The sequence below is a fragment of the Nothoprocta perdicaria genome, unplaced genomic scaffold, assembly GCF_003342845.1.
Source record: "Nothoprocta perdicaria isolate Ctin4 unplaced genomic scaffold, notPer1 scaffold_0, whole genome shotgun sequence".
NCBI lineage: Eukaryota > Metazoa > Chordata > Aves > Tinamiformes > Tinamidae > Nothoprocta > Nothoprocta perdicaria.
Genome location: NW_020454092.1, coordinates 9,683,869 through 9,706,601, shown reverse-complemented (window position 1 = coordinate 9,706,601; position 22,733 = coordinate 9,683,869). Strand labels below are relative to the sequence as shown.

At 47.7% G+C, this 22,733-nt stretch overlaps 1 protein-coding gene across 3 annotated transcripts in view; it reads left to right on the top strand.

The window, feature by feature from the left end:
• SEMA5B (semaphorin 5B) overlaps positions 1 to 22,733 on the top strand; it is a 229,988-nt gene that overhangs the window by 110,383 nt on the left and 96,872 nt on the right. For all 3 annotated transcript variants that reach the window (XM_026054226.1, XM_026054234.1, XM_026054243.1), the window contains one exon: positions 13,179 to 13,278. In XM_026054226.1, the coding sequence (XP_025910011.1) occupies positions 13,179 to 13,278 (100 nt within the window). The remainder of the gene's footprint in view (positions 1 to 13,178; positions 13,279 to 22,733) is intronic.

Here is a 22,733-nt window from a genome sequence, read left to right as displayed (position 1 = left end):
TTGGAGAAAGGGGAAAATGCTGTGCTCTTTGCAGCAGCCAGCAGATTTGCTTGAAGGGGCCTGGCTGGTAGGATCCRGCACTGAGACGTATCATTCCGCAGGGAATATCGGAGCCCTGAATCCTGATGGGATTCAGGCATTTGTGGCACGCAGTATGAGGCGTGCAGTGCTTCTCGGCAGCAGGGACGGCCGTGTAATTCCACCCATAAACTGCCACTCTGCCTTGTAGCAATCAGCCGTGGCAGATGCCCAGAAAAAGCAGTCGTCTCTCCTCCCCTTTCGCTGCTCTTGCTCCCTCCTTCCTTCCCCTTTAATGATGAAGGGCTAAAACTGGCAGGAGTTCATTAGAATGTAACAATTACATGGGAAAAAATAAAGAAGGAAGTTGCAGAGGCATCAAGCAAATGTCTCACGTTATCGCTGGGGTCTCCTGCAATAACCATGAATGTCACTTGGGTCTGCTTTCAGCACCCGTTTCCTGGGGACTTTTGARATGCTTTCCCCCCTGCGCTCTCTGCTGCGAAGCCCTGCTGGAAGTGAAATTAAGGCCCCCTATTCCCACCACCCACAGAGTTTAACTGCCATAGAAAAGGGCTCACACCTCCAAACACTCCTCTTGGTTGGTAAKTTAATTTACCTTAAAGCTGTATCCTGTTCTGACCCCAGCACAAGCAGGCTCAGGCTGCAAGGGGAGACCAGCAGGGGATCATGCATCTTTATTGCCTGATTAAACACAACAACAAAACCATATACGTTACAAAGGTAGTGGATAGCTTCTTGTTTGCAGCCTTGCAGCCCAGGCTTCCAGCCACAAGACGAAGGGGAAACCTCAGAAGATTGAGGGCTTCTCCAGGCTTCAGTCCCCACCTTGCCCGTGCTCAGCCTCTTCACTGTGTGTTTGCTTCCAGATTACAATATTCTTGATTGCCAGTTGGCTAGGTTTTAATGTCATGGAAGAATCCAAGTACTGCTTGTTTCTGCCTACTTTTTAGCTTTTTCTTTCTGTTCTGAGAAGATCTGCGCTATCCCATCCACACTAGAAGAGGGTCTGATTCAATGGCACCACTTTGCATTGCTCCAGGAGGGGTAAGGAAGAGGGAGAATACAGTACATGACCTGCTCATTTCAGCAAAACCAGCTATGTGTGGAAAACGATGTTACTTTAGCTGCTTTCAGACCTGCAGAGATGACTGTTTCCTTGGAGCCCCTTTGCCCAGGCACCTGGCCTACCTGCGACCTGGAGAGAAAGTTCTCCATGCCCAGGGACCTAAATATGCTGTTTTTTACCATGCTCAAGCTGCAAGCTCGTGCTGCCAGGAGAGATGAGGCCAAGGGAGGAGCTGCAGACTGCAGGATTTGTCCTCGCAGCCTCCACGGAGCTTGGGGGCAGCGGGAGGAGGTTGTGCCGGGAGCAGCAGCAGCGTCCCCATCTCCCCGGGCTCGGACGTGCTGCGCCGAGTGCGTTTCACCAGCAGCAGCAAGGGGCCCAGTTTTGCCCTTTCGTGATTGCTTTGTTCTGTTCTGCACATACAGATACTCCAGTTCAAGTCTGATCGTCTGTGTTAAATCAATAGGAAAATGATCTTTTAATTCCCAGGGGCCTGTTTCTGGCGTCTCCCTGCCTGTCTGGCAGTGGGTGGGTAGCTGCATGCTGTTGCATGCTTATTTGTTTTTCACCAAGCTGAGGAATTGGTGAAACAAGTCAGGTATATTCTTAGTGCAACCTCTTTTATTCATGCCCACGTGTGCACAAGTCCCCTTCCATTAAACCACGTGGCACTGCAGCACAGCCCCAGCGCAGCAATTCACGATGGGCCCCTTCGCTAAGGCAGGCACCTGAGAAGCTGCCATGGGTCCCTGTCCATCACGCTCCTGTGCTAACTTTCTTGTCTCTTCTACATATACCTTGTACACAGGATCAGTCCTGGTGTTTGCAGCTAGACCGTGCCCTTGCCACACTGCCGTTGTTCCCGAGCAGGAGCCTTCACCCTAGGCAGCTGGTTTGGGGCAGCTGGATGGGGCAGCAACTCTGTGACTCGTTAAAGACGTCTCGTGTGCCCTGTGCAACACGTCCCTCGGGAGCAGCCCAAAGCAGTTTCTGCCACAGCAGGGCTGTGTAAGAGTTGTTTTTTCCAGGAGCTGGAGTCGTGAGTGACACGTGCACGTACGTCTGCAAGGAGCAGCCTGGGGAGTGTTTGGTCTCAGCTTGTTTACCAAGGAAGTCCTTAGAAGTTTGCAACCTCATCTGCGTTACATGAATCACTTGCATGCTCATGACTTAGCTGGAAATGAGTTGTGGGCAGGTTTTCACTTGTGCTTTCTACAATTATTTATTTCTCATTAGTTCTATCCATTAAATTGCTATGCGTAGGAAAAGGTAGGATAGACTCCCGAGGACCTTCTCTGTTCTGTCTGCCAGCGTGTTCTCCCCTGGGCCATGGCAGTTTGCGTGAGCCGAAATTATATCATTTATAGCTCCCCTGCTTCAATATTTGCAGCCTTCCTTTGTCCTCAGAAGCACCTCAGCTGGTCTCATGGTGAGGCCCAGGAGAGAGGAGGACCAGGTTGCAGGGTGCAGCCCACATCCTGCACGTCGCAGCCCTGCAGACCGGCTCAGCGGTGCTGGTGCAGGTCCTGGCTCTGCAACATTGGATCCAGTGCTGGGTGCTCCGTCTCTCCTAAGGGCAGACAAGGTGCTCTGCCTCTTGCCTCAGGTTTTTAAAATGAATTAGTTTGTGAGGGTTTAAATCTGGGATTTTATTTCAGGCTACGCGTAATTATCAACTCCTACAAGATGAATGTGATTYGGGTTGCTTGAATGTAGCTCGCTATATGTTTTCTCAATATTTTTTTCTTTAAACAACATTTTATTGAAAGCCAGCCAGCTTTGAACACTGAGATCTGTGGGGAGCAGTTAAGTGTTTGCTTGTTGCGCTGAATGCAAAAGCTGTTTTAACTTTGTGGGCTGAAGGATAATAGGTTTTGATTTATTCCTTTTGAACGTTCCTGACATTTTACCAAACACCCCCACTATTGTTGAATTGGTCACTAATACATTATTCCTTTACTGTACATTGGCTGGGAAAAAAAAAAAAAAAAAGCACATTAGCATCCATTAAATCTAAAGCCCAGCTAGGAAAGCCCCCTAGGAAATTTTGGTAAAGATTTATACTTTTCTTGAGCTGGTGTGATTTTGACAATCCAACCCAAAACTTTAGTTAACAAAGGATGAAGGTTATGGGGTGAAGCCTGAGAAGTATCTGGCTAAGCATCAAAGGGAAGGGAGAAATTTCTCCTAACTCATAGTTTTGCTGCCCTTGGATCTCAATATAAGGAGCCAAAACATTTACTAATATGGAGAGTTAAGTGGAAATTAATGGCATCCCATGCATAAGATTGGGGTACTATAAGATATTTGACCTTCAGTGCAGTTCAGTAAAGATTTTGTTTCCACTAAGTGAGCCTTGCAGCAATTTTCTTTTTAATCTTGAAAAATGGGACTGTGGCAAATGAAGCTGATATTTTCTTCCTTCGGGTTGGTTTAGAATTTGTTTGAAAATTATGACTAATAAAGCCATAAATACACAGCGGTTAGGAAAGTAATTTGCTCTCGGGCAAACTTTTGAAAATTATACCCAGCAGCTCTCAATATCTTTTTTTTTATTCCATAATAATAATTATAACCATAATAATGCTAGTCCTTTGACACTTCCCCATTAATGGTGCCCAAGTCACCTCACAAATAAACACAATGGGGTTTGACTGGAAAAAAAAAAGAGGATCGTGTGTTGTTCTTTGGGGGCTGCAGGAGCAGAGGGGCCTTGGAGGTGCTGCAGGTGTCCCGGTGGTGACACCCGCGTGCGTGAGGCCTCTGCCACCACACAGGTCCAAACAGTTGGGCGCAGGGCACGGGAGGGAACTGCTGCCTGCCGAGTCCCAGGGAGCAGCTCGGTGAAAGGAGGGCAAATGAAAGTGGTTTTCTTCTTTTTCTGTGGGTCACTGCAAACAAAAACGTGCCCTATGGAGACCTCACTCTCATTTACAAAGTTTTCTTAATGTTGTTCCCTAGCTGGATAAGTTTGTGAGCCAGTGACRTGGCAAACAGCATTTATTCAGCACGTTTCCTTGTGATGAGCATTAATATATCACTTTCTCCCCAAACCTTCCATCCAAGAAGGTCATTATGCTTTGATAAAATTCAACTTAGTACTAACACTCTCTTAAGAATATTCTTGTTTAACCCTGCTAGGTTCACCCTGTAAGGTAATGAATACAGTAGCCCCAGCTCAGCCAGGCACTTAAATGTGTACTTACCTTGAAGTCAATGGGATTGTGTACTTGAAGCTATTATTTGCTTTCGTGCATAGATGGGCGGCAGAGTGCTCTGAACAGAGCCAATCAAGTCACTGATAGAAACCGTAACCTAGAATTTTGTTCCTAGAGAGTTTTGCTACTATAGGTCCAACTGGCCAACTTGCTTCTCTAACGTAGCTAAAGCAAGTGCTTGAGAGGTTCAGTGTGTTCCTGAGCTATATGTAGGATTAGCTGGATAAAAGTCTATGGTCTGCAATATACAGTAGACTGGATTAGAGGTTTTTATGATCGCTTCTAGCTTTGGGATGTGCAGATAAAATCCTTAAGAAACTCTTTATGCTTTGGCTTTAAAAACTGTGACTTCATAAATCATCTCTTCCTTCCTTTTAACTAGCAGTGGGCAATCCTTAGGAAGTTTTTAATGGGGAAGCTTGAGCTGCAAAATTCAGATTTGTGTTTTATACATGGGGATYGCTCAGTGTTAGAGCACATTAATAAAAGAAGTGGAGGTCACTGGTGAAATGTGGTCTTTGATAATCCCTTACTATTATTAGCTGGCTTCTGACTTAAGAACAAAAATCCTTATGAGAAAAGGCTCATTTCAAAACTCTTCCAATATTTTGCTCTTACAGTTTTGGCTTCTCCTTATCGTTCATTGATTCCCTGCTGGAGCTGATTTACGATTGGATTCTTTGTCCACCCAAGACAGGAGCCCTCCTAGGCCATCTAAAAAGCACAAATTGTGCAGTTGACCTTGGCAGCCCCAGTTCAATTTCTGGTGAGCCAACAAGGTTGGTCACCTTCTTTCAGGTGTTCCTCAAGCTCAGGGCACACCTGCCTCTGTGGCAGATCTAGGCAGACCCTCCCAAGGAGGGAGACCTGGCCTCACCTGCTCTGTCCTCTCCGCAGTGCTCCCTGGTGGAAAGGGATCTTGCACCATGTCTGCTGGCACAGGTGGTGGGAGCAGAGGCATAACTGAAGGGCTAGTGARAAAAAATCTGCCTTCAGGTGTGGGAGACACAGACTGATGGCTGAGTGATGACAAGAGGGTTTTTTCCACCAGACTGCAATGGCTGTAGGAGCCAAGATGCAGCTTGCTTGCCTGTCTGAAAAGAGGGATTATACTGATCAGACTGTCACAGGCAGCTGCAGGTGATGCATGAGCACTCACCTTATCTCTCCCAGCGAGGGAGATTGCGTGACAGCTGCCGGGCTTGTCTCGGCAAACACTCCCCAACTGCTCCACAAGGTGCTCAAGAACTGGGAGGCCCTGGGTGAGCTGGGAGTGGGGCTGTGTGAGGTGCTAGTGGGGATGACACTGAGGGCTGATGGGGCACGGGGCTGCCGTGCCAGGAGGCAGCCACAGGCAAACACCCCCCAAGGGAGAACCCCACGACCTCTGTGCGCAAGCTGCACAGTCATCCTCGCTGTTCAGAAGCCTGTCCTCACGTTCAGAYGGATCTCAGCCAGGCAAACGGGTGTGCTCCTGACTCATGGCTTCACCTCTGCATCCCACGCACTGTTGGTGTGGCGGCTGGGTCCCTTCTTGCGTGTGGCTGCTTGGCAGTGACCAGCCATAGCCACCCTTGTGGCCTTGAGGGGCTCAGCAAYGCAGGCCAAGCTGAGGGTGGAACAGCCTCTTCTTTCCCCTTCACTCAGTGGGGTCTGGGCACCCCCACATTGGAAGTGTCCTGCTCTTCAGCTGTCCCCTGGGCACAGGGGTAAGTCTCTATCATGCTGCTGCAGTGTCCTTCACCACCACCAGATAGGTGAGAGAAGCCCAGGTGAAACAGAGAATGARCCAAGTCTGGCCTCCCCTACAGAGCAGAAATACTGGAGAAGGTATAGAAATGGGCACGTGATGTGATGAACAGGACTTCAGTCTCCTTCCTTGGGGGCCCCCAGGGGAGTATAGTTGTTGTTTGATGTTTTCTTTATATGAGTTTGAATCCTTGAGTTTTTGCTGACAGACAAGTGTATTTTGCCAGCTGCTCGGTATTAATAATAAAAAATAAACAATCAAGCAGTCAAAAAATAGGTTTGGGCCCAGGCTTTTTCCTGCATATTGAAACAAAGGGAACAAAGATTCGAGATGCTCCATATATTTTAACAACGGTGCCTCCTCACAGCTTTCAAGTGCTTTAGGGATCATGAGGCCTCCGTGCCCTTGATGGGGTCAGTAAACCTGTTTCACAGCTGGAAGAACCGAGACACTAAAAGGTTTCTTGGTCTGCCCAAAACAGAGAGGGCCCCAGGGTCAGCACTGTTGGGTCCTTGGGGCCTTGCTTACATCTCCAGGTGCCATTTCTGTCTTGTGATGGAAGCAGCTCAGCAAGTTTAAGAGGCAGCTGTAGATAGTGAGCCCAGAGGGCACAGAATCATCTAGATATGATACAACTTGATAACATCACACTGCTATTACTCTGAGAAGGTTCAAGGTGAGTCTTCTGCTTTTCCCTTGCCCTGAGGGTGGTAAAGAGCAGAGCTTTTTCTTCAGGCTCCTTCCTTTTCTTGGCAGCTGAGACATGGAGCTATTCTCTCTTTTAGGCTACCAACACAGAAAAGGTCTTATCCTTATCCAGGTGTTTCTTACCTACCTGTTCGTGGACAGGTTGGACCTTAGCAACTCTTACTGCCTCTTGGCTCTCACAGAAGGTCAGGGGCTCACTGCAAGCAGCCATCACAGTGACACTTATGCCACTGATGGACTAGCTCGTTGTTTCTCCCGTCTTTGAAAGGGTTTTATAATCGGCCGAGCCTGGAAGATTTGATTTGAGAGGGCAGGAAATGAGGTAGAAACCTGGGTAGAAGGTGAAGACTGCCAGAAAAGAAAATGTGAGTGGGAGAGGAGGTGAATGCGGGGTCAGAGGGGTAAATTGAGTGAAACTATGAAAATGAGACATCTGGAAGAATATTTCAAGTTGGATTTGGATATACAGAGGAGTGAGAAGGAAACTGCTGTTTACAACATAGGCTAGGGTTGGTCTRTTTTGTAGAGGAGGAGATTACTCTGCCAGCAGCCTTCTGAATCTTCCTGTGAMTGGAGTTCAGAGACTTAGGAAGGCAATGAAGCTAGAAATTGCAGCAGTTGTTCCGAGGACATTTTTAATGTACAATTAAAGATTTCAACAGATCAGGTTAAAGAAAGAGAGAATACCTGTAATGAGGTGGAGGTGGTGATGGGAAGACAAGACAGGAGGGTGATATGCAAGTGTGGGAGGAATTTTGGGGTAAAGCCAGCCTGAGTTTTCTGGCCTCATGAGTAAAGTTGAGCTCTGAGTGCTGACACTGTTTGCTCAGTTCTGCCAGCACAGCAAAGGATTTCGCCTTCCCCTGAGAATTTTGCTGAATTGTGGAGTGGTTTTGTGTTGCGGAGGCCACTCGTACATCTCGGCATGAGGTAGGAGTGAAACTCATTTACAGAAGACTATTGCACTAACCTGTGGCATGACCTAAAGCGGAGTCTTAATTTTAAATTAGATTTATATTAAAATATGATTCATTATCATTTAAAAAAGATAACGCTGTAAATGGACTGTAACTTTTATGCATCTTTGGAAGTGTCCATATTGAGGCAAGAAACCTATAAAATGGAAGAGTGAGCTGCTGAAATATCAAAGTTGTGAGCTGTGATCTTTGCTGTTTGTGCCCTGGCGGCTACAGTGCTGCTAGGAGTGGTTTTTTGATAAATACAGGCAGGGTCTGAGGAGACGGGCAGCAGCCTGGGGAGCCCCGAGCTTCCTGACCTGTTGGTTACAACCTGGCTTGCTTCGTCCCTGGTCCTGTCTGGTCAGTGACCTCTGCCGAAGGGAAACTGAGGCCTCGGTCTTAGTGGGCAGTTGTCTGTGTCATGAAAAATGCTCTGAATCCTGAAAGTCATAGAGACAGAGGGTGGTCTGAGTTTGCAGGTCTTGACAAGTGAGTAGAGAGTAGGTCAGATTCAGAAAATGAGATGGTTTGTTTGTGTTTACCTGAACGATAGGCTGAGTCACAAGGTTGTAGCACAACAACTSTATGTTACAATGTGATTTACATCTGTTGGTCATCAGTGGGATCTGACACTGACAGTCCTCTAAGCTAGAGGTAGTCTGAGAGAGATCTGAATGGTTAAGTATCTGCAAGCTGGAGTACCTGGTGGTCTCCAAACTTGGTTTGTGAGGGTTGAAGCAAGCTGAGAGGCTTGAGGAGAGGAGTTGTGACAGTTGCAACGGTCAAGGCTGTAACCTGCACCTCTGCGTGAGAGAGGAAACTTTCACACACTCATAGTAAATGCACCATGATCTAGTAAGCTGAGTTAAGAGAGCTTTTAAGAGCACATCTTGAGGCAGTAAGAGCTGCAGTAAATGTGTGGCCACTGCTGCACAAAAGTAAGTCTCAATATCTGCAGACCAGGTATTCATTTATGGTTGTTGAGTCTGGCAGGCCATCAGTGCTACATGTATGTTTTGCATTATCCCACAAGTCTTTATTGYTGAATCAGCTTATTTTACAGCGGCTTTGGTCTAAAAGAAGTTTTTGCTTCATGTTTTATTTTCTGGAATGGGGTTCCTGTGTTTTGTTTGTCTTTTTACATCCTAGCAGCTTTTCTGTGCAGTGCCTCCATTTGCAGCAGGGAGCTCACGTTTCTACATGGTGGCAGCCCTCAGGATGTGTTACAGCCTGACTGTCCCTGCCTCTAGTCACAAGGAGCTTTCCAAAGTAACTCCATACCTGGGGAGTCTTCACATGTGACTGCGCAGCTACCTGAAGGGATGAACAGGGCACACACCAAATGTTCAGCTAGCTCAGTACAATGTAGATAATGATTTTGTGGTTGGCAGTGCCATGTTCGTGTTGGAAATCAAGSTCTGCCCAAAGCACACAGGAAAAACTGGGACAAGTAATTYAAGCTGAGGATTTTGCTCATGCAGCCTCAGTGTTATTCATATCCAAGCTACCACGGACAGACGCATGGATGGTTGGCATGTGGATACMCCTTTCTTTTACATGAAGAATCTTTGCTGCTGTGCAGTTTAGCCTCTTCCTAGTCTTCCAGACTAGGAGAGTTCCTACTGCGAGGTATTCCAGAAGAGATGTTCTTGAATAGCACAGTGCTTGGCCATGCACCTTGTGCATAGAAGTGGCTCTGCAGTTGCAAAGCCCAGGCATTTAACCTCTCTGGCAAGTTCACATTCCCTGGGAGCTGCGTTCGGGCCCCAGGGGGATGAGGCAGCAAACCCTGCCCTGCAGCACGGAGTCTCAGCTCGGTGCTCGGGTTCCTCTTGCTTCCAAAGTGCTCGGGTCAGGGTGAGGGGGGGAACAGCTGGGTTCGAGGACAGGGAGGTTCAAGTACTCCCAGCTTTACCACACGTCTCCAGAAGCTGATCCAAAGCCCCTCGCGCTCAGCGGAAAACTGCCAGTGACTTGAGGAGCCTCTGGATGAGGCTGCCAGCCGCCGCTCCCACGGGCTGGCGCTCCGGCTTTTCGCTCGGGGTCAAGTCCCTCCATCCAGGGCCCTTTTGCACCTTGTCTCGCGCGCGGGAGGCGTGAGCGCAGCCCGGCCTGCAGACCTGCGCTCCCTGCACGGCTCCTGCTCTCTSCAGCTGGTACCGACCACCTTGGGCCTCGCGGCTCCGACTCAGGCCGCTGGCCCAGGACAGGGTTGGAAACTATTAAACTTTTGTTTGTTGGTCCTAATGTGGAGGAAGCGAGAGCAGGGATCTTTAACCCCCTGGAAATGATTAGCGATGAGGAGCACAAAGGAGGCCTTGATGAGCGTTTCGCCCTTAAGCGGTTTGGTTCCTGGCTTTCCAGCTCCCGCTGCCGACAGGCAAAGCCAGGGCCTTGCATTTTAATTTTTCATACTGTTTTTAAACAGATACTTTTGCAAATGTAAACATGCCCCAGCACTGAAGGTTTCCAGCCAAATTAAAGAGCACTGGAAAAATCAGCCTTCTGAGGAAGGTCAAATACAAGCAAACTCTGAAGTTCATTGGGTCCATATGTGTAAACTCGAGCTAATAGTGGATCGGCCCAGGGCAGCACTTACCTAGCAGAACTGAGCYTGTTTTAAAATGAAAGCTTGGAGCCATCCTTAGGGATGCTGTGGTCACAGCAATAGATCTAAATGTGTCAGATGAAAAAAGCCCCATGTCCTGTCTCTTTCTTGATTTCCATTCCACTCTATCCCTTTCCTCCAACAGGAAGAAAGAGGGTTAGGAAGGAAAAAGTGCCATTTGGCATTAATTCTGACAACTCGCAGTCAGACATTCTTAGCTGAGACCATGCTGGGTTTAATAATCTCCAACTACATGCCCATAAAAGCTTAATTTTGCTATGAGGAAGCATGCCTTGCAGCCTTTAATTTAATAACCGGGAAGAGTTTCTTTATAAGTTGTACCACCTGCAGTAGTAATAGAAATCAAGACACTGCCTGTTATTTCATGGGCTTGATTGACATTTAAGCCAACATGGAAAGATTGGAGCCACCTACTGCCTTTATTTTTTTTTAATTATTTTTACCTGTAATTTGTCAGAGCTTGCTATTAAAAGGAAGAGCTGATGAGTGTACTCTGAGYGAGCAGCTTTTGCTTAGAGCAGCACATGAGGAAATATTCTCCCTGCTCTTGCACTCAATAGTTGGGTAGTCAGTAGGAAAAAGAAGCTGGTGGGAGAGGAGGTAAAGCGACAAGAGGAATTATGGCCTAAAAGCAGAATCCTCAAAAGGTATCGTTATGGAGCAATCCCCAGATCCCACCGTGGGCGGCAGCACGTGGGGCTGGTTCTGCTGCTTGCTCCCAAACGTGTGTGCAGCTGAAGAGCTGCTGGAAGGGAAGAGGGAGCCCATTACGGGGGAGATGGCTGGGGTGCAGCTGTGCTGCCTCCCCGGTGCTGGTGCTTCGTTCAGGGTCCCCACGAGAGCAGGAGGAGGAGGTGTTTGAAGGTGGGCTGGCTCAGTTGTTCCTYGGCTTGTGCCTTTTCCTTGAAGAGCAGAGCAGGCACATGTGCTGCGTGTGGTTAGATGTGTGACGGGAATGCTGAGGAGGGCTGGAAGCCTCCAGCTCCCAGCAACAGCGCTTTTGGATTGAGGGGGTGAAGGTTTTGTCATGGGAGGTGCCCTGACCGCGCTGGGCCAGCCGGGATGTGGGGCTGGGCCTGGTGGTCACCCCACGGTGGGGGCTCCACAGTGCTGGTGAGACACGGTGATGTCCAGGGCAGAGACAGAGCTCCATGGCAAGGCACTGCCTGAGGAAGGAAGGTGCATGAGCAGCAGATGGAGAGATTGGACAGAAGGGATGTTCATTTGTSTTTTATCAAGGTTTTGATGACTTAAGGGCTTGATTAGATTTCACCCAACCTGGAAGGAGAAGGGACTTGAGAGTGCCYCCAAAATAGCCCTACATAAACCTACATAAAGATTTTCAAACCCCTGCATATCTGTAATCCCACAAAGCATGCCAAGGTGTCAAAGGCCTTGTAAACAAGAAGAGCCCTCGTCAGCACCGGCGTCTCACCCTGCAGATGGGGAACTGATGCCCAGACCCAATGCTCAAACCTGCAGTGTTTAGTGAGAGGTCTCAATTTATCTCTGGGCACGTAAAATGACAAGAGGGCAGGTTTTCACAGGCTGAGCGTAGCTGCCTCATTATTGTTATGAGTCACCAGGTCACTGCCCTCTGTATCCGTGTCCTGTTGGCAYGAGGCCATACCCTTCACATTCAAAGGTTTGAGCCTCATGTATCTTCAACACCCAGCTCTTGAAAGAGGCAGGGATACTTGTCCATAAGTCACACAGGGATTTCAGTTGTCCTGGACTGGTCTCATTGTGCCTTGCTCCCTCAGATGTCTGGCATTATCCATGTATTTAACAGAGTACTTCARAGTTGGAACAGACTCCCAAGAGAAGTCTGCCAGTAAAACTGGATGGCTTTCTGAAAGGTTTACATTAGTTAAGCCCCAGTTATTTCATGCAGTAAAGGTGTAATGTGAGAGGGTGAAGTTCTGTGATATGTGATATAGACGAGGTCAAAGTTGATTACTGAAATCTGGAGGTCTGCATATGCCCTCGCATCAGACCTGAGAGTATCCTAAAAGTGGTGTTTTAGGTTTCCCTTCATTTAAAACAAGTGTACTTCTGTTACATCCTGCCACAGATCTCTCACTAGATGTTGTGTTAATAGATGTAGCTTCTGTAAGAAGAGCTTTGTCTCCAAGAATGTCGCTTAGTCAAATCCAYTGCTCTGCATTAGCCTGTCTGATTGTAATGTGCTTTACTGTCAAGGTTGGCAGATGCAACCTAGTTGTCAGAACCTCTGAAATCTCTCAGATGCTGTGATGCTGTGATAGGCACCCTCATCTTGGTGGAGGAAGGCTTTCATTGAGTGGGCTAAATGAAACCCAGAGCAGAACCTTAAACCTAGAAGAGAAGGTCAAACCTGTCTTTGGACACGTGAGCTCTTGAGTGCAGATCACTTCTGCTCTAAGCCAGTTTCAATCTGTTAATCCCACCTTCTGGAGGGCAGCAGCCTCCCCTTGCCTGGCACGGAAGACAAGGCTGCGGGGGTGTTATGGAGGTGCCTCGTCCCCTCGCACTGCTTAGCTCTGGCTCCCCAATTTTCACAGCAGTAAAAGCAAGCGGCTGTTGTCTCAAGCCGACACTGACACTCTATCTTGGATGTGAAAATAACTGCTGAGACAGCCCCGCGTTTATGTGCAATTCTTGCACATTGTGCAGAGGATGAGAATAAATAGTAACCCTTTAAATAGATTATTAATTATCCTTCCCTTGACAGATAACTCTGTAGGAAATCCATTAGTGGATGTCTGGTGAACTCACTGCTTCTAGAGCAACTTCATTGTTTTCTGCTTTTTCATTGTCGTTGCAGATCTGAAGCCCTGGGTCTCCAATTTCACCTATCCAGGTGTGCAGGACTTTTCTCAGCTTGCACTGGATGCCAACAGGAACCAGCTCATTGTGGGAGCAAGGTAAAGATAATCTTTTAATTAGATCAGGGTTGCTGCTCAAGGACTTTACCTTTAGGTTCTGATTTCAGAGGAGAGCGTGTTTCCAGCTCATGTGGCCAGCCTCCATCTCAAAGAGAAAGCTGTAATTTGTGTAGAGGGATTTACAATCCTGGTATAATTGCAAAGAAGAGAAAATTACTAGAATTAAAAAATAAAAGTAAAAAAAAAGGAAAGGTGCAATCAAGATGACTGGTTAATGAAGCAGAATGCTGGCCTCTCCCTCAGGAGCATGAATGTTAGGAGAATTGCTCTGCCAGCACAGAATTTGGTTTATTTGCCATGGACAGTCTCTTCATCTGTACCAAGTTCATCTAGATGCCTTTTGATAGCTGTAGTGAGACCGTGGTGGTGCAAGAGGTTGGTTTTGCTCTCTTCCCTGGGAATTCACTTCTCCACCTCTTCACTTTGTGCTGCTGGCAAAGCCAGATTCTCCTGAAATGTCTTTTGGTGCAACTTTGTTGTTCAGGGCCATCGTATATAATTAGCACCTATTTTCCTTTATTTTTAAATAGTATTTTTATGCTATTTATGTATAGTATAAAAATAGTATTAATAATATTAGTAGTATTTTATACTATTTATGTCATAAAAGAAGGCTAGAAACACAAGACACTGTGAGCACAGGCAAGCTCCAACAAATTCAGAACCGTGTTTGTTATCAGGAACCAGTGAAATAACCCATGTCAGGAGTGGYTGAATCATGGGCAGGAACAATTTTTTATTGCATAATAAACAGGTAAGACAACCCAAAAAGAAAAGGCTAAGCCCAGCCAACAAATCAGCCACTGTGAGCAGTTGTACTATGATGTTTAGAATCAGACACCGCTGTGGTAGTGGCCTGCCCTGCTCATGACAACGGAGGAGGACACTGCTCTCCTCCTGTTTATTTGGCATTAGAGGCCAGGGCTGTGAGAAGCAGAGCTGGAGGAACCCCTGACATGAACATGGGAAAAGTGGGATGGAGGGGAAGCTTCTGTCTTCAGACAGGCAACTGCAGTGGGATTTAACAACCCTTTTCTTGGTGCATTTACTCAATAAGTAATAAAACACTTACTGTCACCTCACAGTGTTACCAGAGGCACTCTGGCTTTCGTGCAGAAACATTTTGTTTTTCCAAGCTGTAGCTCTACCTGTGTGGCAATCGCTAACCAGGGATGATTAATATTTATTGCTCCCAAACGACTCCAGCTGTGAGCAGTGTCCTCTGCGAGGCATTGTACGAGCCCAGACTGGTCACTCAGTGTGATCCCCGGTTTATGTAGCCCAACGGGATTCCCTGGGCTCCATCCCTGGGCTCCTGGATGGAGCCTCTGCCTCTGCACGGGCTTGTGCTCCAGCAATGAGACGCGGGGCATCCTGAACCTTTCCCTCCCCACTGCCTGTCCTTTCCTCTGGGCCATGGCCAGGAAGATGGGGCTCGTGGGGAGTAGCCCCTGGTCCTTGGTTCTGTGCAGGCCCCTCGGGCTGTGCWGGGCTGAACGCCTGGAGATGCCAGAGAAATGGGAACGGGAAGTAAAGCCTCTTCTGTCCCCTCCTTCCCCCATAAATCCACACCTTGTTCTGGACTATTTTTAGGGGTGATTTTTGAGTCATTAGTTGCTCGTGCACCATCTGCTTGAATTTGCAAATGAAACAATACCTCAAAGAGATGGGAGCTGTCTCTCTCCATCTCTGCAGGGTGTAATTTATGAAACCTAAATTTAAATGTTAACTGTGTTTAAATGTGGTGCTGCAGATCGTATTAGTAGTAACACCAGCTATTCTGGGCTCGTTGAAGGAGTTAGGGAGCGGGGTGGAGTTTCTAAGTGCTCCCACCTCCTCATTTCCCAGTTAACATCCCTCTTTTAGATGATCGTGTTATAAATCACTTCAGACTAGTTCTTTCTATTTAAAGGCAGATATGACCTCACCACAGCATCTTTTAGCTTGGTCCTCCCCAAAAGCTTTGTAGTAAATGCTTCCTAGAAGGAAAGAAAATCCTGGGGCTCCYGAGAGTTTTGGGTTTCAGGAATCAGACACAGCGTGACTGAAACTATAAGAGGTAACGAGGGCACGCGGGGTGGAAAGGGAGCTGCAATCACAGCTCAGATTCTTAAGCTCTAGCCTTATCTGCCAGCCCTCCCCGCCTGCCTGGTGCTGCGTGAGCCGAACCAGGGGAGCCCGATAGCGCGGCCGCACCGAGCACCTGCCAAGCCCAAATCCCGGGAACAAAAGCCGGACTTTGGAAAGTCCACGCCGGTCTCTAAGCAACGTGTTTGCCTGTCACGTCATTTGTAAAACCCAAACACTTGCAAGGCAAGGATATGAATAGCTTAGGACATTGTAAATCTCACACTGCCCAGATTGCGAAGCGYGTTTTATTAAGTATAAAAACACACATCTCGGGAATTGATGACCTTCGTTTTGACTCATAGTTTGCATCTTTCATTTCTGTGTTAAATGTAGTGCTAGTATTTTAATGTGCTGTTTTTCTTCTGTGAAAAAGTGATTGTTTTGAAACATTTGCTGCTTTTTTTTCAGCTCTTGAGCTCATGTGATTACTATTTGAGCTAGTTAAAGGCAGGAAAAACATTTTTTTATTCCTCATTATTACTGAGAACAAAAACTTGAAAATATGATCTGCATGACACAAAATACCCAAGACAGATAAATCTCCCTGTACAAAACATAAAAAAAAAAAAAAAAAGATTTTGGGAACTGAACTTGAATCTGAATTTTTCGTAAGCTTCTGTCAGCAATGCCACTTGGTCCAACTGTCCTGCTTTCTTTTTGCAAACCATTCTTCAAGAATAAGACTTGAATATTTCAGACCTGACAACTTCCAAGACAACAAAGGATCTAAAATGGAACCTGATTGTAGTTGGCCCTGTAGAAACTGCCATGCCTCTCCAACAGCACAACCTGGAATGCTTATGGTCTTTACCTTCAATTTTGTTTTCCCATTATTAGACTTCAGATTTAACTCTTCTCAATGACATTCTTAGTGAGCACTTTGCTTTTATTAAGTGCGGGTCTATTTGCACTGCCTAAACACCTGAAATCAGAGTAATGGTGAGGAAATGGGTCATAGCTCCTTGCAGATTAGTGTCACATAATGAATGGCAGTTTTGAAATACAGACATGTGTATTTGCTGCCACGGCAGGAGAGCTGCAGGTGAGAGGATGCTGGCACCAGGGCAAAGGCGAAGCAGCCTGGGACACTGCTCTTATCCAGCTGGGAATGCGCTGGGAAGAGCAGCTTGAGGGAGCTGCCAGTGGATACAGGAGGGGATGGGGGACTGGACGAAGCTCCCTTCTCATTCCTGCTCCTACGGGATGTTCCAGCTCAAATCTGCAAGGTTCTCCTTGGGACTCCTTRTCCCTTCTCCTTCCTTTATCCCCTACCCAGGCTATAGCCGAAGCCGGCTGCTCTTCTCCCATTTTGATATGAAAGGTCCTGCTTGGAGTCCAGCCCAAAAGCCTGCTTCGCAAGAGCATCTTCGCGAGGAAAGTACACAAAGTTTAAGCGAGGACGGCTGAGACACCATGCGACGATCTGGCACCATGGCAAGCTGAAGGGAAACAGCTTGGACAGCAGGAGGATGGTACCCAAACAAATGGCTGCACAGAGAGTGCCTGGGAAAGCCGAAGGGAAATGTTCGACTGCTCCCAGAAGGAGGACACGCGGGTGCGTGCCCAAGGCAGTGACCTCCTGGGGCTGTGGACGTGAGGAGCCCGGCTAAGGGTGCTGGTCACTGCAGCGAGGGGACACATCAGGGTAGAAAAGCAGCCAGAAAGCCTCCTGGCCAGATGTGCTTGTCCTGCCTGTCCTGAGGGCTGTGGGCTCCATCAGCAGCCAGGACAACGTTATTTCTCGTGGCTTGTGATGAACGGGCTTCCCTGAGGAGAGCCCGGGGGCAGAGGGTGGTGGGCAAGGGCTGCTATAAGGGCTTGTGTTGGGCAGGTGAAGGGCACATCCTTCGGTGGTGRCCAGCTGCTTCTGCAAGCTCTGCTGAATGTAAAACCACAAAGCTGCTGGTGATGCAAGTCTGCATGCTGGAGAACAAGTGGTTTTTGTCCTGATTTAGAGCTGTACTGAGTGTAGTTCTTAATAGCAGAYAGCACTGAGAAGGAGTCAGAGTTACTTTAGGAAGACGATGCTCTACAAACTTAAAATCCTTATAGATCTAGTTAAAAATTTTGCATCTGGCTATGGGACAGACAGCTGTGAATGTGAAAAACAGCATTGGGAGGGTCACTTTTGGCTTTGAACAGGAGAACCTGGTGACAAATTGGGAACAAAACAGCCTGGGTACACCCCTTCCTGGCTGGCCTTGCTCCAGAACATGTTCATTGCAGAACATGTGAGCAATAAAACAACTTGTATCACGTAGGCTTAGGAGCCAAAGACTGAATGGAGGGAGTGATGTTCCCAAAGAGCTGCCTCAAGCCTCAGCTTGCAGAAATATGGGAGGTTGTAAATATAGCCTAGGAGCCTCAACCAGCAGGTTTGGCACCCTAAGTTTATTGAAACTCTCCAGCATTTGATAGATTAGTCTGTCAGACACCAGGTTTTGTGCAGATTTCTGGCTGAATATAGGCTCTTTCCTGCTTAGTTGGCAGAAAGCTCCAGAGAAGTGCAGTAAAACTCACGAAACCTGTGCTGCTTGGAAAATATCACTCTTACCCTTGAGCACCTTCAATCCAGTCCAGATCTGGATTGCCGCTGAACTCAGAGGAGAAAAAGTTTTAGCAGATTATGTTGCCTGGGCAAAAGAAAGCAAACGTGTTTGCAAACCAGGCAGTTGGCTCAACAGAAGGAGTCTTGGATAAGAGAGGAGCTCAAGTTTGGAACATCAGCATCCAGTCTGAACGCAGTCAACACCTTCTCTTGCCAAATGATCAWGGGCCCTGACCAAGACATATCCTCAGAGGGCTTCTGTGAGGAAGGGAAGCAATATCCTGAATTTCACATTATAGATGGGACTCTGAGGCCCAGAGGGTTTCTGAGCAAGCCTGCCCTGTGAAACAGGCTATGAAGTAGAGACACATGAGCTGGTAGAGCTGAATGACAGTGATGTTTGCACAGGCCCAGAGGTGTCTGAAGTGTTTTGTTTGGCTAATATGGACATTCCCAAATCAATATTTTGTATGGACACAGAGATCTGTGGTAGGGGAGGGATTTGTACCCTTTGGGCCTCMGGCAGTTTAACTGCACACCCTCCACCTGGCATAAGATGAAGTCTTCAGGATACTGGTGGGAGCCTGTTTGTCTTGCACTAGGAGAGGGGAAGTTGGGCATATATGAAAAAAAGATACGTCATCCCGTTGACATGCAAGCAAATGAGCCCTTCCTGCAGTTACCCGGACCTAGCACAGAGTTAAACAGGACCCAGGCTTCTCCTGCAATGACTTCCCAAGTCTTCCCAAGATGAAGTGACTGAACTGTGTCCCTGCCACGTTCCAGCGGCTCGCGTTGATGGGACAAGGGGTAATGGGTGCAAGTTGAAATACAGGCAATTCCATCTCCATATGAGGAAGAACTTCTTTCCTGTGAAGGTGACAGAGCCCTGGAACAGGCTGCCCAGGGAGGTTGTGGAGTCTCCTTCTCTGGAGGAAGGGGGTCCTTTCCAACCTTAACYATTCTGTGATTCTGTTGCCATCGCCGCCTCTTACACTGGCTGGACTCCCTACAGAGGCACCTTTTGCTGGGAAATTACTTCACCAGCTGAGGTATTAATGAGGACGTGAGCCAGCAAAGAGCACGGTGATGTGTTTGATTATATCCACATCACGGGGACRTGGTTGAGACCCGGGCTGCAGAGGAACCTTTGAAAAACAGCTGTCCTCCCTCCTGTGTTTTTCCTTCATTTTTCTGCACAGTAGGAATCTGAATTTGCCCTACCCCAACTCTGGGTTGTGCCAGGCTGCCCCTTGAGGATGAGGAGGAGGAGAAAGAAGAGGTGTGGGCAGGAGAGATTTCATAGCTTATAGGATTTTGGGAACTTTGGAGCCTGACCCAAATTTTGTTTGAAGTATATGTATATTTTTCTTCCCATATAAAATCTGTATGTTTGCCCAGCGCACAGGACAGGGATTTTAATTAGCACAGAAAAAAACAAATCAGACGGCCAGCTACAAGGGAGCCAGGAGGCAGCCTGGCGCAGGCGTCGCGCCCGCCGAGCAGGCCGGGGCAGCGGCGCCCCCGTCACAGCGTCACCGCCATGATCCCGTCACAGCGTCACCGCCATGGCGGGGCAGGGCGAGCCCGTCACAACAGGCCGCCCTCTGAGGCCTCTCCTCCGACAAGCCATGAGGTGGTGCTGAGGGCGCTGTCATGGACAGCAAAGCGGCCTCGGCTCCATGGCGGGACCGGCTCAAAGGCCGTCTGGACGCAGCCTGGGCTRGTGGGGAGCGTCTCTACACAGCAAATGCAGGCTGGATAAAGCAAAACCTGGCAATTTGCTGTCACCAAAGCAGCCACCCATGGGAGACACGCTTGCTTCAGCAACACGAAGCGAAGAATAGTTCAAAGACTGTATTACAGAGCAGGGTATGAGGTCAGGAAATGTTGGCAAATACCTCTGGGTTTTCAGCCTCGCATGTGTTTTACAGCATGGTGGGATGGGTCTGCAGAGCAGTTTTGTGTTGTGTTACTRAAATCCCTCCTCTGTTCCAGTTAAACTGGTGATACGTCACTTTTATATGGCAGAGCTCACCATGGTGCCTTGAGTATYGCTTTATATCCAGATGTTTAGGTGCTAAACCTACTGTTCTGTGCCATTGCGAAGGTGTAAAAACCTGTAGAGAGGAAAGGGAAAAGAGAAGTTGGCAACATCATGAGCTTGCCAGCCAGCTGTGCCTGTGTTTGCACACAAGTCATGTTGAGCTCCTCCAGAGCTTGAGGAAAGCCTAGCAGCACTGAGCGGATTTATCAGCCTAAGGAGGCAGGGAGGGAATATTTGAATGATATTCAGGACACTGAAAGAAGAGGGGTTTTCCAGGTTGGTATATGAGAGCCCAACAAGAAGTAATGTGCAAATAGGAGATCAGAGGTGTCCGTGTGGCTCAGTGCCAAGCAGGGTGCTCTAAGTGCTCTGTCTGTCGCGTGTCAAGAGAGCCTGGGGTGGTGTGTGGGGTGACATGTGCTGGGCGGAGGGGTGGGCTCACCCCAGGAGAATGGGGCCTGTCCCTCCACCTCCCCTCGGGATCTCCAAAGATTCATAAAGGCTAAAGGTGCTGGAGCCACACTGTGCTCCTGCATGGACTGTGCCTGCATGTTTGACTCTTCTGAGAGATGGCCCCAAATATGCAGTGTTAAGACTATGCATCTTTCTGTCATGTACCCTGTGCTGCTATAGCTGGTGGTAGCTCACCTCCATTGACTGGAATATAGAAGATTTGATCTTCATCCTGGTTTCTCCTGGGAAGTACTAGATAGGCCTATTCTACAGCAGAGAAACGCTATCTGAGACCCTATTTTAACTTGGACACTGCTTAATCAGAATGAATCAGAAATGTCTTGAAGGTTTGCAGAAGAGCCTCGTTTTATAGGATGTTGCTCCAGCTCTGGCAAGATTTATTATAGGGAAATGTGGCTTTGGGAAAAGCAGTTGCTCATACGGCAACTGCATCATATTACTGTGTGCCATTGAGTATGGTTCTCTGTTGAATGTCTATTGATTTTTAAGAAAGAATGATGTACTGGACTTGTTTTTCTTCAATAGAAACAAAATTGCTGGTGAATAAGCTTCCAACTTGTAGGGGAGATGTTGGCTCACCATCTTTCTCCAGCAGTTGTATGCTAGGCTCTTCAAATGAGCCACTGGTAGAGCATTTGCTAAGGGATCATCACATCACCCTCTGGAGCAAGCAGGTAATTAACTCTGAGAGCAAAGGCCAGAATCACCCTTCAGGAGCGGATTTTCTTGCCACAGTTGGCTTGTTCAGAAATGTGGATAAGCATCTGAAGAGTCCAGCCACAGCTCCCACGGCCTCCACAGAGGCACTGTGCTGTAATCTATYTTGAGATTTCGTAACCAAAAGCCCTGGGGGCTCATCTCAGTTCCATCACTGACTTGCTCCGCGCTTTGGAGAAGGACATTTAACATTTCTCTGGCTCATTTTYTCATTATTATTGTAGAGGAAATGATACTATCCAGAGGGAATGACACTAAGCATGGCTAAGCTATGTTTGTAACATGCAGTGGAAGTACAAAGTATATGTAAGGCCTCCAGAAGCAAAGATAGCATGAGATGAGAAGAGCTCCTGGCTCCTAGCCTGAGGCTGAGCCATAGGATATGGCTTCCAGGACCATGCCAGGAGGGAGCATTAGGTTTGGCACAGGCGTAATTCTATGTCCTGTTTCACATMACCCACAGGACCCTATTCTGTTAATTATTTTCCTTATTATCTACACTGTAGAGGTAGACCTGGCACCTGACCATAGCGCAAGGATGGGAAGAACCTTCCCAGAGCCCCACTAGCCCACTTGAAGTCTCCAGTGTCTCACTTAAGCTGTATTGGATGGATGACTGTTTCCGTGTGATAATAGCCCCAAAAGGGGACAGTAAGTCTTCTCTCACTGCTCTTCAGCTCTCCAACCATTTTTTAGCATGATCAGAAGGTACTGTTAGCTTCTGCTTACTGCACTTCTACTTCTGGGTAACTGTCTGTGTAGGGAGAGGGGGCTTGAAATCCCTGCCCTGTAAAATGAGGTGGCCTAAGTGACCTTGCATCTATTGTAGGGTGCTGGAAAGCAGGACCACATGAATAAATATCTATGTCCTCTAGTGATGTAGCAGAGCTAGCATAAGTGAAAGCAGTGCTAAGTGATCATCTGCTCTGTGCTGAAGTGTAGAGAGGTTCTGAYGATATCCTGTGTCACGGGATCTTGTGGCTTCACATCTCCAACAGGGATTGTGCTGGAGCAGACAGGTTACTCCACGTCCTCAGTGTATTTGCAGGAGAGAGCAGTGGCAAATGTGAACAAACCTCATTAAACAGAAAAAAAAAATTGAAGCTAAGTAACCATTCGTATACACCTGTTCAAAACCTCTTCAATCCATCAACTGCTGGGAAGTTCTTCCTGATCTTCTGCAGCAGAACTGAACTGAAAAACACGCTCCTTTCTAATTAGAAGGAAGCATCTTTTAATCAACAAGAGCAGCGCTGACAGATGTAGTGCCTGAAAGGAGAGCTCTGCTCAGAGCAGAGCAGAGCAGAGTGTGTGTGTCGGCTCCGTGAAGCATCCTGCAGCCCTTAGGATTTCTGAACTCCTTAGAGGAAGGGTCTCMGCTTTCCTTGCAGTTCTTTAGCCACATGACTTCCCATTGGAAAGGGAAATTTTTCTTGTAGCTCAGCTCTCATTTTAGATGAAACATTTTGTCTTCCTGTGAATTGATGCATGGTGAGGCAATGTGTGAACAAGTGCGTG